This window comes from Canis lupus, chromosome 3 (genome assembly GCF_003254725.2).
Source record: "Canis lupus dingo isolate Sandy chromosome 3, ASM325472v2, whole genome shotgun sequence".
Lineage (NCBI taxonomy): Eukaryota > Metazoa > Chordata > Mammalia > Carnivora > Canidae > Canis > Canis lupus.
In genome coordinates, this window is record NC_064245.1 from 85,509,890 (window position 1) to 85,524,725 (window position 14,836).

General features: G+C 45.3%; 1 protein-coding gene across 2 annotated transcripts in view; it reads left to right on the forward strand.

The window, feature by feature from the left end:
* Positions 1–14,836, forward strand: part of CCDC149 (coiled-coil domain containing 149) — a 102,735-nt gene that overhangs the window by 44,810 nt on the left and 43,089 nt on the right. For both annotated transcript variants that reach the window (XM_025438617.3, XM_025438619.3), the window contains exon 4: positions 6,865–6,972. In XM_025438617.3, coding sequence (XP_025294402.3) covers positions 6,865–6,972 — 108 coding nt within the window. The remainder of the gene's footprint in view (positions 1–6,864; positions 6,973–14,836) is intronic.

Below are 14,836 nucleotides of genomic sequence, written 5' to 3' on the forward strand. Positions count from 1 at the left end.
CTCCCGCTTTTGACTTGCACTTTCAATATGTCAATATGCAAATTGGGAGGTAAGTTACAGGACTTTCTGGTAAACATCATTTTTACATTGTGATGTAGACTAACTTTTCCGTGGCCAGATTACAGCAGCGCTATGTATCTAATAAATTACAGAGGTCCATGATGACATGAGGGATTGTCCCTGGAGTATTGCCCTGTGCCCTGGTTTGCCAGTCTGGATTATTTAGGGACTCAGGTGAAGAAGAGTGGCCTGCCCCCTTTTCTGCTCTTCCCAGTGGCTAGTGCAAGGATGGGAGGTTAATCTTAAACTTTGCATCGCTTTCTTTTATTTTGTGTTTTTTTCCCCCTCTAACCTCTTAGGTTCAGTGAATGGAGGCCTGCAAATTTAACTAACAAAATATAGAAGAGGGAAAAGTATATAACTTCATGACTATTTTACATGTATGGGAGTTCACAGGTGAAGTGGTTGGCTCGGGGACTTATGTACCATTTTATTTTTTATTTTTATTTTATTTTTATTTATTTTTCTTATGTACCATTTTAATAAAAGAAAGGGGATTTGGGCTTCCAGGGATGATCGACTATAGGAAAGTGACTAGGAAATGTACAGGAAAACTAACAGGACACCCCGAGGGTTATTTTAGTGAAGCTTGTTTGTGCAGACTCATGGAGGTGTCCCGAGTGGCTCTCCGGTGATGGGCTGCTTGCTTCTTCCTGGTGTGGAAGAGGGTGGCTCCCCATTACAAGGGGAAATTTATGCCCTGCTTCTCAGCAGAAATGGGGAGGAGGAAAGGGAACTCTCTGTATCTGTTGATTCTCAGTTGCTCTCAGCTCAAAATATCCTTATGGCAAGAGTGGAATATTTTGGAGTGGCATAATCTGATCTGCTTTATATCCATCTTTGCTTCTCTTCGTTCAGGGAGGAAAATGCTATGTAGCGGACCCTTGTCTCCCCATCTGAAAGATTCAGGGCTGTCTCTTGTAACTAGTGTCCTGAAATCCTTCCTTGCGAGCCGTGTTGATGACTTGATCATCAACAAGATGATCCTTAACAAGAGTTAAGAGTCCTTAACAGCGATTGTCATTGCCAAATATATCATTTAAAAAAAAAAATCTCCCTGCCATCATTTCTCGTGAGTTTAAAAAATGTATTGCATCTAGAGTGTAAACCGCTCTGATGTATTTTATGGCACTTATAAGGGAATGGAAACCAGGGGTAGAGGCAAGAGTTAGAGCCTCGGATGCTCTGGGACTCGAAGAAAGCTGGACGAATGGCTCCCCTTGCCCGTGGGACTATCCACCTTAGGGAGAATGTCGGCCCCCCGAAAGCGGAAAGGTTGGGGTGAGATCCACACCGCCCTCTCGAACTTCCCAGTCTTTGCCTTCACGAGAACTGTCAGGGTTTGTGGCCTTCATCTCTGTGCAGAGAGAATTTCTGTAAGCGTCACGGCGCCCACCTCCGTGGCTGGCCTTGGTGGCACACCTCTGCACACCCCCCTTGTGATTGGGGGTTGAATTGTTCCCTGACGAGGATGTGCCTTGCTCCTTCTGGCCTCAGGTGTCTCAGCTACATTCTCATCAAACCTCAGTTGCCTCTCTTTCCCCATCTCAAGGTTTGGGAACTTCCAGCTAGAAAGAGTCCCTTCGGTACACGGGTCCTACGATCCATCCCGCCGTAGTCATTCCCCTGTCATCGGAGCTAAAATGTCAACCTTTATCATCAGCCCCACTAGATCTGAATATTTATTTATTTATTTATTCATTCATTCATTCATTCATTCATTCATGAGACACAGAGAGAGGCAGAGACACAGGCAGAGGGAGAAGCAGGCTCCCTGTAGGACTCAATCCCAGGACCCTGGGACCATGACCTGAGCCAAAGGCTCAGCCACTGAGCCACCCAGGTGCCCCTAGATCTGAATATTTAAAAGAGCTTCTTTGCACACCTTTTTACATTTTTGCTGTTTCTGCTACCTCCCGCCCCAGAGATCTAGAGGCGACGATCTCTCCGTTTGGGTTTCCTTCCCTGTGGAACCCTTCCCGGCGTGAGCCGGTCCTGCCAGCCTCTGTGACATTTCCTTAACACTGCTGCTCGTGCAAACTGATGGTCGCAGAGTCCTTCTCAAGAACACAGAGACAAAATGCTCTGCTTGGCTGATAAATTATAAGCAGGCGCCACGTGCTAGCTTGATGGATTGTTAGAGGGAGCGTGTGTGAGTCATGGGTGTTATTTTTGGTCAAAAGAATCGTGTGAACTTTTCTCCTCTATTTTGAGTGCTTTCAAATGTACTACTTTCCTTTCTTTTTTCTTTTTCTTCTTCTTCTTCTTTTATTTATTTATTTTTTTTGCCTTTCCCCCTCCTTAAGGTATATGTCAAGGAGTTAGGTACCTTTATCAGAACATTTTCCAGTTCCCGAAGTTATTGTTTTGCAGCTGAGGAGGCGGGAGGGCTGAAAAGACTCCATAGAGAAGAAATGTGTGCTGACAAGGAACCCAGCCTGTGAAATGTAAAATTACGGTCCCACCTGCTTAGAAGCGGGGTGCCGCCCCCAGCTGGCCCTGCCAAGGGGGTGAGGGCCGCGGGTTGGGGGGGCAGTTTCAAGGCTGGGGTAGGCTTACTAGAGCCCAGCTGGGAGGCTCTGTGCTCCCGGCTGACCCCCATTCTCGGCTGCTGTACAGGTGCCTGGCTTGATTTTGGTAAAACTCTTTTCAGCCGGCTGTGGAGTAAGTGACGGTTGTCAGTCACATCCCTGGCTCTGTAAATCGTTGTTCCCGAAAGCAGCCCTGTCCTCTGCTCCGGGTGGCACTGGGACCTTTGAGGTGTCCACCGCGTGCCTGTCCCGCGCTAAGGGGCCAACACCTGGGAGCCCGTGGAGCACTTCGAGGTGAGGCCCAAGGCCCATGCTGGGGCGGCAGGCTGCTTGCTTCTGGCCCGCGATGAACGCAGAGACTCCCATGGCAAATTAGACAGCATGACTTTATGTCTGTTGACTCAACCAAACACTTGGGGTTTTATCCTGATGTCACCGGAAATTCATTTTTGTAGTAATTGATTTTTTTTTTTTTAAATGTGCTTTACAAAAGTTCTGGCCTGTGCCGGGGTTGGAGGTAGAGACCCGGGCCTTCACCTCAGACAGATCGGGTTGTACTGGTTTAGCCACTGCTTGAGGCTGGTGAGTCAACAGCAGAGTCCTGCCACTGCCCGAGGGCCTCAAGCCACTGTTGATTCAAAAAGGAAATTAAAAAGAGGCACCTGGGTGGCTCAGTGGTTGAGCGGTTACCTTTGGCTCAGGTCATGATCCCGGGGTCCTGGGATCGAGTCCCCACATCAGGCTCTCCCCACAAGGAGCCTGCTTCTCCCTCTGCCTGTGTCTCTGCCTCTGTGTGTGTGTCTCAGGATTAAATAAATAAAAATCTTTAGAAAAAAAAGGAAATATTAGGAACATTGCAGATATTTTTTAGGGGGGGTTATTAAATATCCACTGATACTCTTTTTAAAAATTTTAATTTTATTTTTAATCCCAGTGTAGTTACATGCAATGTTATGTTCATTTCAGGTGTACAGTAGCGATTCCACATCCCTGGACATTGCTCAGCACTTGTCCTGATCGGTGTCCTCTTGATCCCCTTCACTGTCACCCGCACCAGCATTTGTTTCTGAGCACCCCTTGGGCTGCTTAAGAAGAGGCAGGTCCTACGAAGGTGAATTTTGCTGTGTCTCCTGCAGAGGGGGTGCTGAGATGCTGCTTCTCGGCCCCTCCTTGGGGCCAGTCCCTCCGGCCTGTGAGGGAGGGATTATGCTGGCTGAGCTAATGTCTGGGAGATGTTCTGGGGTTCCGTGGAGGGAAAGCAGAGGCGGCCCACTTGCGATACCTTGTGCTGAGGAAGCAGGATAGGAAAGTCAAGAGTTGAATCATCACTGCACTGCGGTCCCCGGCATGATCGTGTCATGTAATGGGAGAGGGAGCGAGGGAAGCCAGGTGCCTTTCCCCTTGTCTGGACCTTCCCCCCTCCCATCCACAAAGTTCATGTCCCACTCTTTCTGCTTTTTTTAAGTCTTGGTTTAAATATGATCCTTTTCTGGGACACACTGTGTTCCCTTTACCCACTTGGTTTTTCTCCATAGCACTCATCCTCTAACCACTGGATCCTCTGGATTTTATTACAACATAATGTAACAAATGTAATATCATTTACTCAAATGTGAGTTTACGAGGGCAAGGTGTGTTTTGTCTGTATTGCTCGCTGCTGCTGTGTCTACAGAGTCCAAAACAGTGCCTGGCACCTGGTAGATGCTCAACAAATATTTGTTGTATAAGTAAATGAATTGATAAGGAATAGTGAAGGGGCAGGATCACAAAGGAGCCTGTTGTGTCCAAGGATGCATTTGGCCATGTGTACCCAACAGCTGCCTGAGTGGTTGAGTTGGAGCTATTGGAAGGACACAGTCAAGAGGAGATAACCAATCCCTTTACTGGCACCTACTATATACCACACACCGTGGTAGGTGTCCTATGCCCACTATTCAATATAGGTAGCACATCACCACATGAAGTATGTGCGGTTAGCTGTATTTACAGGTGGGGAAACTTAAGAGGTTGAAGAATTCACCGATGGTCACTCAGCCCAGTAAGTGGCAGACTGGGATCCAGCTTAACTTCTCTGATTTCTAAAAATTTCCAAAGATAGTCTGTTGGTCACAGTAACTGTTATTTTTCTGTTTGTTTGTATGTCTTCAGGTGTTTTCTTACTTTGTTACTTCTAAAGGAATGAATTTTCCTCATCCCTCACCAAATTTTTATCTGATAAGAATGGAAATCTGGGAAAATCAGAATACAACTATCCTAAAATATGAAACTTGCACATATGAGGTGGAAAATGAAATCGCATTATTGAGTAATACAGGGCTTGGTTAAATCCAGCCAGCAGGGATGAGTCAGGTTTCCACACAAGACTCGGTCTGTGCCCAGCACTGGCTTCAGTGTTGGTACATATTGTTAATATTCCAGATTCTTCCCTAGGCTGAAACCACGACCTCCAGACTCAGCATATTGTCTTTCATTTAGAAAATATTTATGGAGCATCTACTAGGTGCTTGGGGTAGATCCATAGAGAGAACAAAGTTCCTTGTGCTTCATGGAACTTCTATTTTTGTAGGGAGAGGGAGGCAGGAAATAAGTAGTAAGCAGTAAGCCATGAAATAAATTACACAGTGGTGGCATGGGCTATGAAAGAAAAAAAAAACAAGTAGTGTAGGGGAAGAGGCTTGGAAGATCAGGGTCTCCACCTTGAAAGGAGGTCACAGTGTTAGACCAGAGGTCCAGGTGGGCTCTGTTGAGACTGTGGCTTTTCCACAAAGGCCTGAAGAAAGTGAGAGGGGGAGGGGGCCAAGAGCTATTCTAGAGAGAGAGCATTCCCATGAGAGAGCATAAGGCAATGGCGCCAGGAGCGTGCTGGGAGCGTGCCTGGTATGCTTGGGGAACAGCAAGGAGGTAAACTTGGGGTGAGCTGAATTGGAGTGGGGAAGACCCTGAGGGTAGAGACAACCTATACTCCAACTGGTGGGAAATGGGAGATGAGATCAAGAGTAGAGTCAGGGATGAGCCACGCCAAGGTTTAATCTTTTTTAGTCTCTTTCACCTTCATTCCTTTTTTTAGTACTTGACATAATTGAGTATTCCCAAAAGTGTTAGCATTTGAAAAAATCTTTATTTTTTTTAAAGTAGGCTGCATGTCCAACGTGGGCTTGAACTCATGAACCTAAGATCAAGAGTCAGATGTCCCAACTGAGCCAGCCAGGAGCCCATCCCCCCAAAAATGTATTAGCATTGAAGTCTTTGGAGATTTGGCCACTACAGTCCCCTAATGTCTCTGGATTTGGGTTTTTTCAGCTATAACATGAAGGGAATCTTCAAGATAGTCTTTAAAATCTCCTGTATGACTATTTCTGAATGATTCCTTCCCAAAGGCCATATTCTCATTGCTTGCTTGCTTCTTCCTTCCTTCATTCATTTGCTCATCATAAGTCTTTAAAACATTTGCTGGAACACGAGCCCTTCCTGGAGCAAGAGTCACAGATGCCGAGAAGTAGAGAACAGAATCTCTGCTTTCCGTAGCTTGTAGTCTTCTTGCAAGGTTAGATCAGGCTATAAGCAAGGTGAGAACCCAAGCAATGGAGAGGGATCCACATGGGCCAGAGGGACCCAGGTCTGAACAGGGAGCACATCCTATGGAGGGGATGTCGTCATGAAGCTGGGACTGGCAGGTGAATGGCCCTAGGAGCACAGGGCCCAAAGAGGGGAACAAGGAGGTGAAAAAACCAGCCCAGGGGACTGCTGGACTACCTCTGGACCCTGATTTCTGAAGTGTTTGCTCATCCCTTGTCCCCTCTCCCGATGCCTCATCTCATGATCGAAATTCTGGTCATTGAGTTAGCAAAGAAAAGCTCATTAAACCAGTTCTATTTGAAGGAGAAGAAAACTATCTAAATGAAGAAAACTTTTCTTGTATTATCAGCTCAAATTTTAGAATTGAACTCTGCATCCACTTGCGAAATTTTTGGTGTGGAGCCCTTACCATTTTTTGTCTCAAAAATCTGATATGACTGAGTCTTCCGTTACTTGTCTGTGAGGCCTTCTGGAAACAAAGAACAACCCTCACTGAAGTTCAAAGCCAACACCGTTCCCCTCCATGCATTTGTAGTGGTGTGATTTGCACACTTGCTGCATTCGTGTATGAATTTATCCTAATGGGCTTTGTGTGGTTCCACTCGACCCGGATGCCAGCCTCAGTAAGCCTTGCAAAGCCCCAAGTTATCCACTCCTGTGTTTCTGATTGTATTCCGTAATATGTTGACATTTCCAGGCTAATCTTGCACAACTACTGAGAGATTCTCAGGACCGAAATAAACATCTGGGAGAAGAAATTAAAGAACTTCAGCAAAGGCTTGCAGAAGTCCAGGGCGACAATAAGGTACCGTGTGAATATTTAAAGGGAAAAAGCTCTGCTGTGTAATTGTGCGCTAGAGGTTTATGTATAGCACATCAGAAAAATGTAATGCAGCATTTGCTGAAAAATTTGTTATAGATTTTTACATTTGCAATGAAAATTCACAGTTTAGCATTTCTTATCTTTATTACTTTCCCTTTGTGCGTGCGCACACGCTCATGTGCGTGCTCCTGGGTTGCTCTAAAATATTGCCACAACCCATTGTAGAAGTTCCATTATGTTCAGGTTGGTGGTGAATAACATTGCGGTTGAGGGCAAAATAAAACCCAAAATGCTATACTTTCCTCCTTCTCTACAAATAATGGATTTGTGGCTCAGATGATTTGGAATTATTCACATTCAGTTTTGAATTTTAAGTAGTCATCCTACTAATTATGTTCACATAACCAATTTATTTTATTGCTAAATTTGGCAATTTGTATGGAACATTGCTCAAAATCCACTGCGTGGTATTAATCAAACTCCCCTGTTGGCAACGTTAATTATAAAATATGAACTCATAAACTCCAAACTAAATGTGTGCACTCTCTCTCCCAGCTGAAGCTATGAACAAAAGTACAATTGAGAAAAGAAAGAAAAACCATCGAAGTTTAATTCTGTCTCCCCCCACAACTAAATAATTTTCTGTTTTGCCACTAAGATTCATTTTCAACTCCTTGCCAGAGGCAGCTTTCCTGATAGAGACGGCCATTGGAGTTTGACTCGAGAAAACTCCATGGCGGGGAGGAAGGCCTTTCTTGGGAAATGTCTCTTAAATGTTACCAAATTTTCTTGACAAATGACGGTGATGTTCACTGTTTCTGGGAGTTGTTGGTTATTGGAAGGCACCATTTTGAAAGATGCTGGCTCTTAAAAAAAAAAAAAAAAAAAAAAAAAAAAAAAAAAAAAGCCAGGGAAGTGTCTGGGTTATCCAGAGAAGTCTTCTCTAACAAAAGATCAGAGAGGATTTTCTGCTATTGCTGGCTTGAGAGGCTCAGTGTGAAGGCCAATTGGAAGTCTTCCTATGTAGCCCCTTCTCCACTTAATCTGCCTTTAAATTTTTTTTAGACCTCTTGGATTTAACATATATTTGAAAAATTAGGCTTTTTCTATTCCAGGTCATGAAGTAGGGGGTGGGAGAGAACGTGATGACTAAGAAGGGTTCTAATTAACACTGGACAAGCTAATCAGGCCTCTGGTGTGGTTTTATGCACCATTATAAGGATTTAAGTTCTGTAACCTAGGTGTTTGGTTCATAATTAAAGGCCAGGCCTTCTTAGTCACTTCCTCAAGTGATAACAGCAGGATAAGGTTTTCTAGAGAATAAAGTGAGATGTGGGTAGTAGTTTCCTTTAAATCCATAAAAATACTACAGGGATTTTGGAGATAGAATAAATCCACAGAATACTAGAACATTTTGAGGAAGATGAGATTTTTGGATTCATGGTTCTTGATTGACTGATTTTTTTTCTTATTTCTTTTTTTCCCCTTAAATGAGCTACCCCTTCCCCAACTTTCTGAAATATACTTCTTCTGCATCGTCTAGTTACTTTTAATTTTGTCACCTTTCAGACATGTGGTATATTAGGAATCAGTGTTTGCAACTGATATTTCAAGGGAAGAAAGAGGAAAGGGAGGGCGTGTGTGTATGTGAGTGTGCATGTATGCACGTGTGAGTGTGTGTGTGGCTGAGTGTGTGTATATGTATGCGTGTGTTAACACTAAGCACAGGTCCGGGGCTCCTTTTGCATTGGCACAGTCTAAACTTCTTGATTTGTTTGTGCTCTGGGTCTTTATTCCAGTAGCTGGACACATTTATCAAACTTTGTTTTCTTGCCCAAGGTTTAGAATTTAGTGACTCATATTCATGGCCTGTGAAGTAATTCGCCTGCCAAAAGGTACAGGGAAGATGTTATAATGTTCAGCAGACCCCGTATCTCAGTATCCAGCCTCTCCTTAAAAAAAAAAAAAAAAAAAGGCCAACTGCAGTCAGCCCCAGAGATTCCATTTATTCTCATTTGCATCTATAGTTATAGGGCTGATTTATTTTCAGATCCCTGTGAGTCATAGCCACCCTCCCCCCACCCCCACCCCCAGTCATCAACATTAGGGCCAGATTACTCATTCGATAATGACACCAGGCATCTTGGGAGATTTAGAGGCCCCTGTTCCTTGGTGTGTGGTGGAGAATGGGTTAACCCTTAATTTGCTTCTTTATTCATTATGTCACTCGCTGCTCCGACCTTTGTGTCACCTTCCAAATCCCGTCCAACCTTCTTGCCATGGGGGGCTAGGCCCTCCAGTATCTGGCCCCTTACTGATTTCTCCATCCACATCTTTTGCCACTAGTCACCTCATGCTTCAGCTCAGCAGCACTCAGGTCAGTGCCTTTGCTGAGCTATACTGCCTTGTGCCCAAGGGCCTTTGCACTGGCTGTTGCTCTGTCTGGGACTCTCTTCCCCTTTACCTCCTTCTCAAACTCCTGCTCATCTTATAGGTCTTAGGTCAAAGGGAGCCTTCTTCAGCTCTTAGCAGCAGGTCCTGTGCATGCCCACAGTGCTCTGCTCTCCCCTTTCTGCTTACACTTGTATGGCCCCCTTGCCCCAAGAGGAAGCTCTCTGCAGGCAGAATGTCTGACTGGTATACCACGGAGGTGCTAGGATGAGCACTCTCCATTCCTGATACATCGACATTATGTAATGAATCTTTGTTAAAGGAATGGAATAAATGAATGAGTGAATGAAAAAAAATGAAAGAATGAAGGGAATGAAAAGAGCAGAAAGGCTCAAGAAAGAGGAAAAGGAAAACGAAAAGGACAAAGAATATAAGGTTATAAGCAGACTGAGAAAACAAGCTGTGGTTGTCATCAGGAACTCTGTGTATGGCTGAGAAGTAGTTTTGAAATCTGGAGAAAGGAGCTAGAAAAACGCAAACCTTCACCCAAGAAAAAGCAAAACCAAAGCAAACCCAGGTATCTCACCTTGGGAAGCCCTTGTGGAGAGAGCAGACCTGAGTCTGAGGCTGAGCCTTGGTGGACTTGGGGTAAGCATCCTGCTCACGGGCTGCCTCAAGCCCGTTAAATTCAAGAACACTTGGTAACTGCTGTTGTTGGACCCCGACTCCCCTTCCCACCCCGTTCCAAACAGAAGGGCCGATGGCATCGTTTTATGAGTGACTATTAAAGCAGAAGATTTTTTATCTCCAAGTTGCCATTTTAACTGATGACCCTTATCCATATTTTGGGAAGCCCAGATTCTAGATGTTAAGTACGTTTAAGAAACAAGGTGATAGGAAATTACTTGCCTTGGATATTTTAAGGTAGACTAATTTTTCCATTTGTTCAGCTAGAGCCTTGTAACCCTACGTGCCATAAAGCATTTTCAAACAGCCTCTTGAAAGATTTGTTGCCACTCTGGCTTACGAGCAGCTCAGCCCTCCCGTGGGGTTGGGAGGGCGGGGGGGTTTCTGTGATGGGGTGGGGAGGGGGAGGGTCCCGTGATCAAACACCACCTGCCATCTCTTCTGAACTGTGCCCCAGAATTTCCTGGAGCTCCTGGATGGACACAACCCCCCTGTCCAAGCTAGAAGAGAGGTGTGAGAAGGGAAACTCACCAGACACCCTCCGTTTCCTTGATAATTATAGTTCTGAAAGGTTAATGAGGAAAGAGGAGGCACGTGGAGGAATTGAGGACTCACATCTCCACAAATCACCCTGGGAAAAGCTTTTCATGGGTGGTAGATTGCCCTGGGCTCTCAGGGTGTCAGTCTGTGAGGAGTAAGGACCAATTATGTGGAAAAACGCAGACAATGCTGGGGCCCTAAGTCTAAAAAAGTAGCCCACTGAGAGAAGTGCAGCTTTCCTTCCTGCCCTAAAGGACTGCTTGCTCCTTTTCTGAACTTGGTTTTCTTGTCCATTTGCTTTTGGTTTTCTTCAGTTGACGGATGATGGCACTTGACCGCAGAAGAACAATAATGCAATGCAAAGTAGAAGAGCAGAAAACAACAGGAACAAAACAAAACAACAACAACAACAAAAAAAAAACAAAGTAGAAGAGCAGATTTAGGGAAAAGGGACCAGGAGGAATAATGGGTTCTCCAAGAATTTTAGGATTAGGAAGAGCCAGTCAATAAAACTAGCAGAGCACATTTGGATCATATAGCCGGCTGGTAGACCAGCTCTCCAAAAGCGGAAGGCTGGCTGATAGCGCTTTGCCAATTTCCATGACAAATCATGAGGCCACCAACATGAAGGCACTGAGTTGGGAGTTGGAAAAGTCAGCATCTCAGGAAAGGCCAGCTCCAGCCTTGCCCATGTCTAAGTGGTGTACAGAAATACAGTCCAAGAGGTCCAGCTTTGGAAATCATGAGACCCAGGTGTGTATTCTAGCTCTGCCAGGGATTGTTTTATGGCCTTGAGCAAGTCTGTTTTCTCTCCAGGCCTCAGCTTCCTCATCTGGAAAATGGGAGCAGTCATACCTCACATAGAACTGTTGTCAGTTTTTGTTGTTGTTGTTGTTTACTCATGAGAGACGCAGAGAGAGAGAGGCAGAGACACAGGCAGAGGGAGAAGCAGGCTCCATGCAGGGAGCCCGATGTAGGACTCGATCCTGGGTCTCCAGGATCACGCCCCGGGCTGAAGGCGGCGCAAACCACTGAGCCACCCAGGCTGCCCTGTCAGGTTTTATCATTTATTCATCCACACATAATTAGGGACTTGCTACAGACTGCTTAATGTTCTAGAAGCTGTGGATGTATCGAGGAATAAGAAAGACAAGATACCCATCCTCATAGAGCTTATATTCTGGTTGGGGAGACATACAGTAAGAAAATAAAATACGTAAGATCATCAGACGGTGGTGAGTGCTGGGAAGAAAAGAGCAGGACAATGAGGTTTAACTGATTGGGTGCGTGTGTGCAATACTCTGTTTGTAAAGGGTGTGGCATAGGGCCTGGCACCCAGAAGCGTTCCATAAAGGTAACTGTTGCTGGTATCTTAGCATGACCTGGGGCCAGATTGGACCCAGGAAACTTGGAATGTCCTTTCTGGTGGTCAGCTGTTTCAAGGGAGCCGGGTGTGTGCCTCCCATTAGAGACAGAAACTGGGTGGGAAGCCTGGCATCTGGAAGATGGATCCCCCAAACCCAGGCACTCCATATAACCAGCCCAGCCTTTGCCAGCACCAATCCTGTTTGCTTTGGTGCAGAGCTTCTGGAAGCTTCCTTGCATTTTGTATCCCCCTTGTAGAATAAGCACCAAATTAGGGAATGCCAGGAACAGGAACTCATGTTCCCATTGAGACAGCCAGAACTTGATTTCCTTGTCCATTTGCTTTTGGTTTTCTTCAGTTGACAGATGATGGCACTTGACTGCAGAAGAACAATAATGCAATGCAAAGTATTCAAAAGTAAGGAAGTTCAGGTGGACAATTGCTCCTAGCAGTGTCCTGTATCCACATTTCCTGGGCCTCCGCTGGTCAATTTAAATGTAGCTGTTTGTAATATTGGATAAACATGGACTTTTGCCCTTAATAATGAGCTTTATGCTACACCAGCTGATGGTCTTTAAGCACCTCTGTTTTATCTGGTGTTGGCACCATAAAATGATAGAGCCCTTCCGGGAACATAACCTCTATTGATGTGGGTCTTCTGGATGGATTTGGAGAGCAAGCCAATTAGGTCGAAGCCACAAGCCAATAAAAACAGACCAATGAGCATGCGGGAGACTAATTAAAGTATATTTTGTTTTTGTTTTTTTTCTTTAAAAGAGAGTGCTCAGCTGTGGCTGTTTGTAATGGTCCGGAATGAGGTATCAGAAAGCTCTTTGTAAACTGTTCCTCTTTATGCTTCAAAGGAACAGAGAGATGTCCTAGTCTGTAGGAAACCCAGATGAAGAGAGCACTCTAATGAAAAGCTCTGACCTTGGGGTATTATAGAAATTAATTACGAAAGATTAAAATGAGTGATAAGGGCCCTTCACCTGCTCCAGCCCCAGCGTATCTTGTTCTAACCAGGATCTTGATTGTAAACTATAGACAAGGCCCAGTTAGTTCAGCAAGCAGCCGGACTAGCTCAGTGTTCCCTAATGTTTCACGGTCAGATGAATTAGGTATGTTTGGTCTCAGAGACCGTATTTGAGCCTGTTCTGCCTTTTATGAGCATGTAGCTTGGGTGGCCCGTGAGGCCAGTGGTTTTGGACATTCATCCCATAGACTGGACACTGTGGTTGTTTTTTATTTAAGTAAGGTTTACTCCTTTTTTAAAAATTTAAAATCAATTTCATTAACACAGAGGGTATGAATAGTGTCAGAGGTAGAGTTTAGTGATTCACAGAGAACTGGTTCTGAGAGATTCCTACCCCAAGGCTCATTTTACGGCACGCCATGTCCAAATTACACTGAAGTACAAAGAAATTGAAGCAGCCTTAAAACTGCTTGGTGGGACCCTATAAAGTCTGTGGCTCAGAGCTTAATGTGTATTGAACTGTCTGAGGGTAATTCAGGGGCTTCCTAACTGTATGATCTTGGTCCAGTTGCTTGACTTCTCTGTGTCACAGTTGGTTCTCATCTGGACAATGGAGAAGACAGTAGCACTCGCCCTACAGGGCATGGTTCAGTTCTAATTATTTCAACACATCTTTATTGAGGACCCAACTATATGCTCTACGGTTGGGGTCATAAACAGTAAGTCCCTGGTTTCATGGGGTTTCCACTCTAGTAGGGATAGATGAACAGTAATCAAATAAACCAATAAATATATTCTATTTCACAGATTCTGAGATGCAGTTTTTCACACTTGAACATTTCTGACATGTAGTCAGTGATACCATGTTGTTACGATTAACAGGTTTTATTCTTTTAGAGGTACACAGTGATAGGTCTTAAACTTGATGGAGTTTTGTTTAAGATTTCATTTATTTTTTTAGAGAGAGATAGAGAGTTCGAGCAGGGGAAGAGGCAGAGAGAGAGAGAGAGAGAGAGAGAGTCCCAAGTAGACCCCACATTAGGTGCAGAGCCCCCTGCAGGGCTCGATCCTACAATCCTGAGATCGTGACCTGAGCCAAAATCAAGAGTCAGACGCTCAATCGACAGAGCCACTCAGGCACCTCTGGAGTTTTATATTTGATGAAATACAGTCTGATATGTCAGGGGGTGTTTAAGGCTAGGTGAAAAAATGACTTAGAGCACTGTGGAGTGCAGCCGGGGCACAGCGGGGCACCATCTATATTGGGCGGTCGGGGAAGGCATGTCTGTTCACATGCCCTTTGCCGAGAAACCTGAAGGGCGTGTGCTGGGACGTCAGGTAACCGAGGGATGAGGACAAACAGGGAGGCCAGTGAGCCTTTCATGGGAATTGAATATGAAAAGTCATACAAAGCACTTCACACGGAACAGCCCCCAGGGAACGCAGTGCAGTGGCTGCTGCAGCTGTTGTGGGGAGAGGCAGCGCAGCATCAACTCCAGAACCCTAGGCTCCCAGGGCTGACCGCTCAGCCCTGCCGTCGACTCAGTTTGCAACGAGGGCAGGTTACTTTACCTCACCTGAAAATGGGGATACCAACAGGGTGCCTTGTTGGGCTTAACTGGGTTCGTGTGTGTAAGCACCCAGGCCAGGGCGAGGGATGTGAGAAGAGCTGCATGTGTGTTTGCTCTAAGTGTTCAGAGACTGAAACTTGGGGCACCTGGGGGGCTGAGTCGGTGAGCATCTGCCTTTGGCTCCGGTCATGCTTTCAGGGTCCCCGCATCGGGCTCCCTGCTCAGCGGGGAGCCTGCTTCTCCCCCTTTCCTCTGCCCCTCCCCCTCTCATGCTCTTTCACCCTCTGTTTCTTCTCAGATAAATTTAAAAATAAATTA